Genomic DNA, 12748 nt, shown 5'->3' on the forward strand with positions numbered 1-12748 from the left:
AAACCACTACCTACATCTTTCTAAAGGTCGATGTAAGTATCAGAATAAATGTACGTGGTACTTACATTATTCTTTTTGTAACTTTTTAAGATTTCTTTTTGAAACCTGTCATTTGTGTTTTTGTGGTGCAATTAAGTATGATCATTACATAGGATCATTATGATTATGATATTGTACATTATTTTCTACCGCATACTGTACAATGTTACCCGTGGCTACAGACTGTATTATAAAAAACACAGATTAAAAATCATAATTGTAAACTTTTAGCATTTAGCCTGTCAAATTGATTGAAATTTACAATGAATTTGAAATGAAGTGTGATTTGAAAATTGCTTTTATGGCCGCCGCGCGTCCCCAAACAGTTTTTCAATGCAGGTGTGGCTTTTCAAAGTAAAGCAATTTTGGCAATTTTTAAACTAAATGTGAGACGCAATGATATTTCATAAAATAAATAAAAGTTTACTGTTGTATATCTGTGCTGAGCGTGTGTAAACGTAACCTTTTAGTGCATTTGTTGCAGGGCGTCAACCATTCATAAATAAATCAACAAAGTTCATGAAATGACAATGTACGGCCGTAAAACTCCTTCTACATACCGTTCAACACCTTCTGTGTATTCTCATTACACTGGCAAGTAAGTACCTATACTGTTTGTACCACACATTTATATACCTACTTATAAAACTTATTGTTTGTGTTCGCTAACTATGCTTTCGCGTATCGTTTATTCGATTCGATTCGATTGTGTTGAAACTTTGTACAATGGTTGTAGGCACTTACGTAATAGTTCCTAAACATAGTACCATCAACGTTGAAACGATGATGAGGACTATATCCTTCTCTTGTCTAATCTAAATATATAAAAAGAAAAGGTGACTGACTGATCTGCCAATGCACAGTTCAAACTACTGGATGAATTGGGCTGAAGTTTGGCGTGCAGATAGACATCGGGGTTGCTATAGAGTACAATACCATCCATTGGGATAGGGGGCAGTAAAGGGGGTGCTCCTGAAACTCTAAGTTAAAATTTCAGAGCTCGAAAATCATTTTTTTAAATAAAATTAATCACTTTAATCACAATTAGCATTTTTAGAATAAACTAAACAAACACAATACAAAATCGCAAAATACAATAGATACTGTCATAGGTTACCACCGTTAACACCTGTAATACTTTTTTTTTTACTGATTTTACGGCTCTGGGTTCTAATCTATAATACTTTTGCTGCTGCTGTACAGACTACAGACCAGTAAAGTAAACTTTTTTTTTCTAAACGGCTTTAAAGCGAGTCTTCTGGCGTAGCCTGTTTTAAAAAACTTAAGGATTGGGTAGGTTAGGGGGGGGGGGGGGGGGGGGGTTTATCCCCTTCTAACCTAACCATTCCGAGTCGGAGTGCCCCAAGTCCCGAGCTAGCTTCGCTCGCTCTTGATGGTGGGAGCGGGGGGGAGGAAAGAGACCCCCCACCATAGTGGTGGTCTCTTCTCGTCGACCGGGGCCCGTCGACCGGGGCCCGTCGACGGAGCCCCGCTTCGCGGGGCTCCTTTTTTCTGGGTGGTAAAAAAAGAAATAACCCACGAAGGGGATGGCGGGGTCTTACAGACCCCGCCATCCCCTTCTAACCTAACCCTTCCGAGTCGGAGTGCCCCAAGTCCCGAGCTCGCTTCGCTCGCTCTTGATGGTGGGAGCGGGGGGGAGGAAAGAGACCCCCCACCATAGTGGTGGTCTCTTCTCGTCGACCGGGGCCCGTCGACGGAGCCCCGCTTCGCGGGGCTCCTTTTTTCTGGGTGGTAAAAAAAGAAATAACCCACGAAGGGGATGGCGGGGTCTTACAGACCCTGCCATCCCCTTCTAACCTAACCCTTCCGAGTCGGAGTGCCCCAAGTCCCGAGCTCGCTTCGCTCGCTCTTGATGGTGGGAGCGGGGGGGAGGTATAGATTAGAACCCAGAGCCGTAAAACCAGTTAAAAAAAAAGTATCTTGCTAAGTTTACTTTATTGGTCTTTGGTTCCCAGCAAGATTATTATAGATCCCAGAGCCGTAAAACCAGTTAAAAAAAAAAGTATTATAGATTTATGTTATGGTAATCTTTATATGTGTTCGTAGTTCATACTTTGCGGTTTTGTGTTTCTAAAAATGCTAGGGACCTAATTAATTTCATTTTATTTACATAAATCTGTATAAAATACGCGATTACGTGTCTTGAAATTAAGAAATTACGTAAAGATCAGTGCAAATTAATATCTTTCCAGTGAATATTAACGAAATCTATGTAGTAATCGTGTTTTCTATTTATAATGTTAATCATTTTAAAATTGTATAAATGTCTATAAATACGTGTCTCCGAAACTTGAAATTACAGATATGTAAAGTGCAAATGAACCTCATTATACTGAATATTACCGCTATACCTATGTAGTATAATATTCGTGAATAAATAGTGGTGCACCTTTCTATAGTGGAGCCTAGACATCTACTAGGAGAGGATTTTCGAAAATTCAATTCTTATTAATTTCAGGTCATCAACAAACTTAAGGTCATCAAAATCAGTTCGCTCGCTCAGAGTTCCATGGTACCAGAAACCAATCTTACATGATGCGTGGGTATTAGATCTGCAGAGAGGGTCGCTGCTCACAGGTTTTTTTGCAGTGGTAAGAAACCTTTACTTAAATTAATAGAATTAAAAATGGGACAATGCCACGTAGGATCCAATTAGGGGTATGGGTGTAATTAATACACTTCCAAGCTAGCCCGTTTCCATCTTAGACTACATTTTCACTTACCACTAGGTGAGATTGCAGGCAAGGGCTAACCTTATCTTCATCATAATCATTATCAACCAATAGACATCCACATCGACATCTGCTGGATGCCCGGTTTTTTGTATGGACTTTCACACACCACAGTTTCGCACGGCCTGAATCCAGCGGCTCCCTGTGACTCATTTGATGTCACCTGCCTTCCAATGCTGCTCTATCCGGTGTGAGGTTGCCATTCTAGCACTTTCGGGCGGTTTCAGACTAGCGTTTTATACGCGCATATGAGCTCGTTTTTGGAAGCGCATGTAGGCGCGTATAGGCGCGCCTTTTGGCACACGCTCATCTCGTACGAGCGATGACGCGCTTCTAAGCTCGTATAAGCGCAAGCCACGAGAGACCACCACCCACCGGGCCACCGGTCCGAGCGAACACGCCGAAATATGCCCGTATACGCGAGTCCGGTTTTTCGAAGCGCGTAATATAGCGCGCGTGTAAGCGCGTATGCTGAAACGACCGTATACGCGCAAAAAAATACACTAGTCTGAAACCGCCCTCAGGACCCTAATGTCTATCAGTTTTTCGAACTATTTGCACTATGGTGCGTGATTGTGCGAATTATCACGCACGGTCGACGACCACGCACCGCGCACTAGACTCGAACGACGACGACGACGTGTCTGGGTACCACAGACGATACCCTTCCCATGACGCATCACTGCGGCCTGGTCCGCGTCGGTCCGCAATATCGCACACCGTGGGAAGCTGGTATAACTATGGCTAACTTGTATCAGAATAAAAAAAAAAACCTACTCCCTTTACAACCTCTCACACAGCCAAGGGTCACTGGAAGAGATCTCTTAAAGATATAAGTGCTTCCCTGTTTACTTTTACTTTCTTTTTCTCTTTATTTTTACAAGTTTCTGGTACAAATCAGTGCCCCTTATAATACATGCGAAAGTATGTTTGTTTGTTGGTTTATCCTTCAAATCACGTCGCAACGGAGCAACGGATCGACATGATTTTTTACATGGGTATAGTTTAAGACCTGGAAAGTGACATATTCTACTTTTGTCCTGGAAAATCAAAGAGTTCCCACAGATTTTCAAAAGTCTAAATCCACGCGTACGAAGTCGTGGGCATCAAAAAATCGGTACCCTTATTATAAAAGCGGAAGTGTGTTTGTTTGGTGGTTTGTCCTTCAATCACGTCGCAACGGGTTGACGTGATTTTTTTTTGTATGGGTATAGATAAAGACCTGGAGAGTGACTTTTTATCCCAGAAAATCAAAAAGTTCCCACGGGATTTTTAAAAAAGAAGTAGCGGGCATCAGCTAGTAAATTTTCTTATGTTGTGCATGTTTCTTCTTTACAGTTCATAGCACTGTTCAGCTTCGCACAAAGCATCTTTGACCTGTACTGTCTGGGCATGGCTGCACCTGGATCTGTGCATTATGGATATTATGTTATTAGCTTTCAGTTCGTTTACGTTGGCAGTCCTGCAGGTGAGCTTCGCAATATTCTTTTTCAAAATAATTGACTGAGTGTGTGCCAAAAGTTGCATAGTATGGTAGGATTCCATAGCCATGCTAGTTGCTACATAAATAGTCTAAGAAATTTTGCTATGTCTTAAATGGTAATTTTTTCCTAAAAGTTGTCTAAGAAATCTCATGATAATTTTAAAATTCCTGCTCCTCTAATAAATACAGAATAATAGAATATGCCCACGACTTCATTCGCGTGCATTTAGGTTTTTAAAAACCCCGCGGAAACACTTGTGTTAATTATTCAGGGGTAAGCTATCTCCATTGCAAATTTCAGCCAAAACGTTTCAGTCATTGTGATGTGAATGGCCGCCCTTTGACTAAAAAGCTGTTAAACATTATTTCTGAGTTATCGCCGAAACACGTGGGATTTTTAAAAACTTAATGTTTCAAAAATATGAAAGATGGCAATTCTGGCTATCCTTAACACAGATCTAAAAATCTAGCTAGGATAGCCAGTTCTTGATCTTGTACCATTTTTAATATTGTATATGCTTATGTCAACAAGCACGCAAACTTGTTCAAGATCAAATCGATGTATGTGTGTAATCTAGATGATTGAAAAATAAACGTTTTATTTATTTATTTATTTATTTAATTAATTATCCTTTCACATTTTACAATATTATAGTCGACGCATTTTGAACTGAGTCGTCGAGTTATCTGTCTATTTCGCTCGCACTTACAGGTCGTAGGCAGTGGCGTGCAGGTCATAGAGGCATAAAAGCACTGCTTACCCAAGTTGAAACAGCTCAATGGTCATTTTTCATCATGACAGCCTCTAAATAGGTAACCTAACTGACTAATGCCTACCCTAGCTTGGAACCCTTTGCACGCCACTGGTCGTAGGTAAGTGCGAGCGAAACTCAACGACTCAGTTTAAAATGCGTCGACTATAGCAAGTTAGATGTAACAGAAACTAAAACAATACTTTTTTTTCCAGTTCGAAACGTACTGATAGTATTTGCGCTGTTCTCCTGGATTGGTTCTGTTGTAGTGCTCGCAACAAGTATAATATTGATAATCGCATTAAGAAAGGTAAGTCTCAATATATTTAACTAGCTGATGCGCCCTGGCTTCTCTCAAGTGGATTTTCAAAAATCCTAAAAGACTAGGTAGATTGGTATTTCTTCACTTTTGACAGAAATCTCAAAGACCAATTTTCATGGATATAATTTCAAAATGACATGAATTCATACACACTTCCATCTCCTATTTAAAACCCTTAGGGATGGAATTTCCAAAAATCCTTAGTGAGATTTTGTACTACATTAAAATATATAATACTAGCTTATTGCCGCGACTTCGTCCGCGTGGACTAACACAAATTTCGAACCCCTATTTTACCCCCTCAGGGGTTGAATTTTAAAAAAACCCTTTCTCTGCTGATGCTTACGTCATAATACCTATCTGCATGCAAAATTTCAGCCTGGTCTGTCCTGTGGTTTGTCAGTCAGTCCTTTTCCTTTTATATATTATTTAGATTAAGATTTATAGAATACAGATTGTAATTGAGAAGCAAATGTGTGACTTTACATTGTGCAGATAAGCAAGGCTAGAAATTTTCTCTCTCTTAACTCAATACTCATAGTGCTTGTGATACATCATTTATAATTTTTAATCATTTCATGTCTTGTTTCTTTATGCTAACCATCCTAGTTAGTGCTGACTGGTAAAAATAAGGTAGAGAATTAAGAAAAACAGCTATTTCGAGTGGGCTTTATAAATTCATGTTTTTTTTTTAAATGATTGAATTGAAATTTTGTACAGTTGTTGTTGGTATAGTTCTTGCATTTCACGAAGGCCACTGACTCACGCTTGTGTTTAAGTCGTATCTGTATACGTAAGGTACACTAAATGTGTGCGTTTGACAGCGCTTGCTCGCGACTGATTGGTCCGACATGCATGCACACTTACGCAATGACCGTGTAAACGACGTTACAACAAGTAAATTATTAATTTGCTAATAAAGTTTTTATAAAACAAAAAGCATGTCTGAGAGCATTATGTGGACTGCAACCATTGGATACCTGTAAGCCTTTATTTAAGAAACATAATATTCTTACCTTACCCTGTCAATATTTATATGAATTGCTATTACTAGTAAAGAAAAACCCAAACTATTTTAAAACTTATGCTGAGTTGGGTGAGGTGAGATCTCGTAGAGCTCAGAGAAGGAACAAACTAGTTGTGCCTCCTAAAAGACTACAGATGTTTGAAAAGAGTACACACTATATGGCAACAACTGTGTACAATAAACTTCCTGACAACTACAAAAACACTACTATAAAAAATTTCAAGAGGAAAACTCATGAGCTGCTTATAAATAAATGTTATTACAACATCTCGGAATTTTTGATTGATGAGCTCAAATAATTTGTCTTAAATAATATCTAAATAATGTAAATCTGATGACTTAGATTAGATGACTGAAATAAATTATGGTCTTTGTAGTGCAATAGTTAGGTATCCCCTCTGTATGACATGTAAAAATTTAAATGACTGTTATTATTTCAATTTTTTTTTTTAGTTTTTTTTTTTCTCTTGTTTTTGTATGACTTAATTAATTTACTTTCTGAATATTATATAATTTTAAAGATTTTGTAATTTATATGTACTTACATGTTTTTAAAAATTTAACTGTAATGTAATACTTAAATATTCATACACCAATATTCTAAGGTAGAATGCATAAGGCTCGCCAACTAATTTTATAACCATGTTATGTCACCTGCATTCTTATGAATAAATTTATTATTTATTTATTTATTTATATTTATTTATTTAAAGTTCACTAGCCTTCGTGAATTGCAAGAACTGTAATTGTGAGAAGCTTTCATATAATATAGTTGCTTTTTCCTTAGTTGAAAAGAAACAAATCACAGAGACATGGCTAAGCGACGCGATTTGCCCGGCTTCTGAAATAAAGGTTTTCACTCGTGTCATGATTTCATTGTGCAGTACGCAGCAGAAAATAATATACATCAGCCTTCAGAATGACATTTCGGCTTTGTAGAGCTTTGTCTCTGTCACTCATACATATTATGTGACATTTTTTCGGTCTCAACGACAGAGACAATGCTCTACAAATCCGCTGTCTTCTTCTAAAGGTCGATCTTCTTGTGCCGCTTACTGTACTGAAGTTTGCATGTGTGTTTAGTTTTTGTGAAAAATCGTCGAACTGTCACTAAATTCCGCGCGCGTTTTGCCGTGGAATTCCGCTAGATTTGTTCCTAGTCTAAAGGCCTGTAAAAACAAGTGTTTTCATTCTCCCCAGGAATACGAAAAACGTATGGTCGCATGGCTCTACGCATTCGGCGTGTTCATATCATTTCGTCTCATCGCATTCATATTCGCATCGATAGTGAATGATATGATATTCGCGTACAACATCTTCATGTGCCTGTGTTGGATAGTGTTCATCGTGTGTGGTGCGTACGGCTGGCTGCTGGTGTACAGCCTCTACTTGGAGCTGTCTGATCTGACCAAGCTGGAGGACTTGGCTCATTTGAGGGTACGTACAACATCTTCATGTGCCTGTGTTGGATAGTGTTCATCATGTGTGGTGCGTACAGCTCGCTGCTGGTGTACAGCCTCTACTTGGAGCTATCTGATCTGACCAAGCTGGAGGACTTGGCTCATTTGAGGGTATGGATGAATTTGAATAAGTGCCTTTTGGGTGTTACAGCCAGCTCTATATGCAGAGCTTGCATGGAGACCGACGAGATCCTGGACTGACGTGTCAACGTACAGCTCAAACCTAGAAAAACTAGAAACTTGAAATTTTTGTTTGTATAGTACGTGACAGGTCGAGACAACAATCGGGGAGGTAACGCCTCGCACACCCACACAGCCCCCGCGCTAAGCCGGTGCGGGCGACCGCTGGTGACCTGACCCCCGCCTCATACCTCGATTGAAATCTCAATCTGTCGCAGACTATAAGATTACTTAATAACATAAATTCTTACTAAGAAAAGCGGCAGGCTCAGGTAGTATCTAATGAGATGTATCTCTTTCCCCAGATGGGTACAATGGCATCTCTCAACGCATCGCTCGCCGGTTCGCGGCCCACCACGCCGCACTCGACCGTCTCTACGATGCCCGCCTCGCAAATATGATGCGGTACCAAGGCCACCCCGACTGAGGAGACCACGCCCCTAGCGATAGGGGAGCCCGTGCCCCTCGATGAGGAAGCTTTGCTCCCGAACGATGGTGGTCTTGAAACTACTGTATAAATTCTTCAATAACTTAATATGATTCTGACTGATAATACTGTGTCCCTAAAAAGGAGTTTGTGGCCCTAGCGATAGGGGAGCCCGTGCCCCTCGATGAGGAAGCTTTGCTCCCGAACGATGGTAGTCTTGAAACTACTGTATGAATTTTTCATTAATTTAATAAATTAAAGCGATATTATAATATGACGTTAAGATCGACAGGACTGGGAAGACTGCCCTTAATGGAGGAAAAGAGGAGTTTATGGCCCTAGTGATAGGGGATCCCGTGCTCCTCGATGCTCCCAAACGATGGTCTTGAAACCACTGTATAAATTCTTCATAACTTGATAAGATTGCGACTGATAATGTTGTACCCCTAGCTATAGGTTAGCCCGTGCCTCTCGATGAGGAAGCTTTGCTTCCGAACGATGGGGGTTTTGAAACTACTGTATAAATTCTGACTGATAATACTGTGTCCCTAAAGAAGAGTTTTTGCCCCTAGCGATAGGGAAAGAAGCCTTGCTCCCGAAGGACGCTGATCTAGAAACTACTGTATAAATTCTTTATCACTTAGTAAAATTCCGACTGAGGATACTGTATCCGTAAACGAGAAGTTTGTGTCCTGAGTGATAGGGGAGCCCTTGCCCCTTGATGAGGAGTCTTTACCCCCTGAATGTAGACTGTCTTGGTATCTTTTAATACTTACCATTTTACTTACGTATGACGTATGGTAATAACTAATAATATATCGCTCTAGACAATAGGCTAGTTGACACTTTTTTTAAGTAGGTCTTAAATGGTTAATATTTGTCCTATTAGATCAAAAAAATTAACACTATATTTTTTTGCGCCCTAAAAACCGTAAAACTTTAATTTAAAAATATTTTTTTCTTAGACACGTGAAAACACTGTCGGCCATGTTTGGCCGATAGATTATCTGTGCTCTGACGTCATGCATTTGTAAACAACAGCATAACCTGCCAAAGTTTAATAAACATGACTTCTATACTAGTTTACATGAAAAATATAGTAATTATCGTTATTGTATCATCCGAGAATGTAAAAACGCATCGATAAAGACCACAGGAAAGTTGTGGATTAGAGTGCCCAGTGAAATAAATATACGTAACACGCGAAGACTTGCTTAAAGGGATCCTATATCACTAACGACTGCAACCCAAATTTATTTTTGCAAAGATCACTTTGTTGTAAGTCTTACTTAATAACTTATTCAATTTATAAAGAGAAAACGATAATTTTTTACGTTTACTATGAGTTTTTAGAAATATATAAAAACTAGCTTATGCTCGTGACTTCGCCCGCGTGGACTTCATAAATTTCAAACCCCCATTTAACCCACTCAAGGGTGGAATTTCAAAAAATCCTTTCCTAGTGGATACCTTCTCTTTACCTACAAAGAACACACCCACCAAATTTCATGTCTCTAGGACCAGCTGTTTAGATGTTTAGGCTGTGCGTTGATATATAAGTTAGTCAGGAGGACTTGAAATTTTATATATATGGATGGATACTACGTTAGTCAATAGGGATGACATTTGTTTGTTTACATATTGAATGACGTCACATCATGGCTGACAGCGTTTTCTGCGTTTCAAATAAAAATAAAAACTGTATTTTTTTAAATTGGATTTATATATCCATCCTGCGTTTTTAATAATTGTTATTGATATATTTCGTTGTCTTAAGCAAAATACTATAATAAAAAATCATTTATTGGACGAAATTAGATATGAGTCAAGTAGCCTATTTCGAAATCCGGTCACAATACCAGCGATAAGTGTCACTAATCGTACTTTTTACCTTTTGCTGGTTCTTCTCGGTAGGAACGGCATTCCAAACCAGTGGTAAATTAAAACTACCTGACTATTCATAAGTACTTGTAAAAAGTTTACATGAATAAAAAAAACATTCTATTCTATTCTACCCGTATGGGTCCATACAATGGTAACTTTTATATATAAGTGAAAAATAACGCATAACTAATATATTATTTTCTAGCATTATCGGTCATCGTCATCATGTTCCACCGTTTTAGTTTTTAAAATTCACCAATACTGCCTACATAATAAGATTGCACTGTGTGCAAATAAATGAATTTGGAGTCACGTATATTATGTTGCTTGCATTTATTATTATAAAAGTATTCTCTAAGAATCGCGACCGTTTACCGTAAGGTTTAGTTAAAGGGGCAGGACTAATGTCCTGCCCCTTTAACTGAACCTTAACTAAAAAAGTATGTCATGATGTGACGTCACATGCCATTATTTCATAGAATCTCTCATACTAAGCGCGCGTTTTGACGTCTGATAAAAAGTTATTGATTTGACTAGGTTGTCAAATACCGTATTGCAATTCACTATGTGATACTCATAGCTGTCTGTTTCTCGTGAAACATACCAGTTTTGTATCGGTCCTTAATCTTTGTTTCTTGTCTCGATTTCTTGTTTGCTTCTGGCAGCACAAATGAGGTAAAACAAATGTTCAATTGTAAAGCCTGACCAGAAATATAAAAACTTGCTCTGGGGGCGCCACTAGTATATGGTCTATAGTCACTGAGGCTGTAATCTATCGAGCGCCCTTTGGTCAGACTTAAGATTGAGTTAAAACGAGACAGATTTATGTAAGAGATATAGCTGTCTCGTTTTAACTCTGTCTTAAGCCTAAGCAAAGTCAGAGTGCGCTCTATAGATCTCACCCTAAGTATTATGGTCTTGTATAAATTGGTCCCACAGGTCTTCCGCAATATGGCGAGATATTTTAATTTTCTGGTCAGGCTTTATTAATTATATTATAAACAATGCCCTTATTTTGTTTTCTTAACTCCGTCCAATGGTTTTATTGTTAAGATTACTTTATAATATAATATTGTCTTTTAGATTATATTTTTAAATTTTACTTAATTTTAATATTGAATCTCAAAATATTAATTATAATTATACATTTTATTACGTTTTGTATTGTTATACATAATGTAGTTAAGAATTCGAAGCTGTTATTGGTATAAGTCCCGCAAATTGCTATTGCGCTGGAACCATGTATCATTAACACCAAAATGATGTCATTTTGACGTCAGCCGAAATAAAAAATACCATCAGCTCGAAACTTCAGTCTAGTGCTGACGTCACTTAAATGGCGGCCACGCGCATTAGCGATTTGCGGGACTTATAAATCAAATACATATAATATAAGTATGTAGGTATATTTTGTTTTTAAGCATAATTTTATGATTTAGTCGTAAGTTTATCATTCCCATTGAAACGTGGCCTTAATTAAAAACGTACAGCAATTTACGCAATAGAAAATATTTTGCATTAGGATTTTGAAACTTAAGTGCATCAGTTAGTCATTAAAATTAACGCAATAAATATAATTAACTAGATGATGCCCGCGACTTCGTCCGCGTGGATGTAGATTTTGAAAATCCCGTGGGAACTCTTTGATCTTCCGGGATAAAAAGTAGCCTATGTCCTTCCCCGAGATGGATTGAACGGATGGGCCGTGAAAGGCTTGCAGACAGACAGACACACTTTCGCATTTATAATATTAGGTATGGATTCACTGAAAGTCTCTAAGTATAGGTATGGTTATTGGTTGGCGCTTCAAAATGGTTAGCGACCGCTGATGTTTTTGCCTCTATCATTTGTATGGGATTAAGCAACAGAGAGAGCGCTAACTAATTTAACGCTGACAGGATAGATTCATGGTCATGGGTCGTTCCGAACAAAAATCGTATACAAGTCCAAATTAGCATTAGACTGACCAAGTTACGAGTTTTTAGCTAAGCCTGAAAATACTTTTTTTTTCAGAATGACCCGTCGAGTACTGAGCACATAGAGGTCGTTGGTACCGACCAATGAAAGCGAGTTTAAAACTGCTTGTTAATTATTGGTGTGTGTCTTCTAATCTTCTAAGTAATCTTTTTTATAACGTTATGAAACTTTACCCTATAGTTTACACTTAAGAACTTTACCCTATAGTTTACAGTTATTTAGGAATATTATTTTATAATGCGTTTATTAGGAATAATATTTTATAATGCGTGGAAATGTGTTCTAAGTTAGAACTTCTAACGAAATAAAAGTAATCCTAACTATTGAATAAGAGTATTATAATTAAGTACCTACCTATTTACCTACTATTTGTTGTATATCTAAAATGTAAAATTATCCGTCCAAACTTGAAATAAATAAACCACACTTACCAACTGTGATTGT

General features: G+C 38.2%; 1 protein-coding gene across 3 annotated transcripts; it reads left to right on the plus strand.

Moving 5' to 3' along the window:
- The first annotated feature begins 285 nt into the window (after positions 1–285).
- pasi2 (Protein) lies at positions 286–12739 on the plus strand. 3 transcript variants are annotated; one of them, XM_069500597.1, is made up of 7 exons: positions 286–425; positions 510–637; positions 2519–2651; positions 4131–4260; positions 5243–5337; positions 7577–7813; positions 8322–12739. In XM_069500597.1, the coding sequence occupies exons 2-7, from the start codon at positions 564–566 to the stop codon at positions 8415–8417; spliced, it is 765 nt and encodes a 254-aa protein (XP_069356698.1). In that variant the 5' UTR covers positions 286–425; positions 510–563; the 3' UTR covers positions 8418–12739. The 3 variants fall into 3 exon arrangements, with proteins under 3 accessions (XP_069356698.1, XP_034828152.1, XP_069356699.1); XM_034972261.2 differs by having other exon boundaries at positions 321–378; positions 524–637; XM_069500598.1 differs by having other exon boundaries at positions 342–425; positions 524–637.
- The last annotated feature ends 9 nt before the right edge of the window (positions 12740–12748 follow it).

Source organism: Maniola hyperantus, chromosome 9 (genome assembly GCF_902806685.2).
Source record: "Maniola hyperantus chromosome 9, iAphHyp1.2, whole genome shotgun sequence".
Lineage (NCBI taxonomy): Eukaryota > Metazoa > Arthropoda > Insecta > Lepidoptera > Nymphalidae > Maniola > Maniola hyperantus.

Bases quoted from the DNA above. Each gene is read 5' to 3' on its own strand.
- pasi2 (XM_069500597.1), top strand. From the start codon at position 564: ATGACAATGTACGGCCGTAAAACTCCTTCTACATACCGTTCAACACCT. The intron at 638-2,518 runs GTAAGTACCTAT...TATTAATTTCAG, and splicing joins TATTCTCATTACACTGGCAA to GTCATCAACAAACTTAAGGT. The intron at 2,652-4,130 runs GTAAGAAACCTT...TCTTCTTTACAG, and splicing joins TCACAGGTTTTTTTGCAGTG to TTCATAGCACTGTTCAGCTT.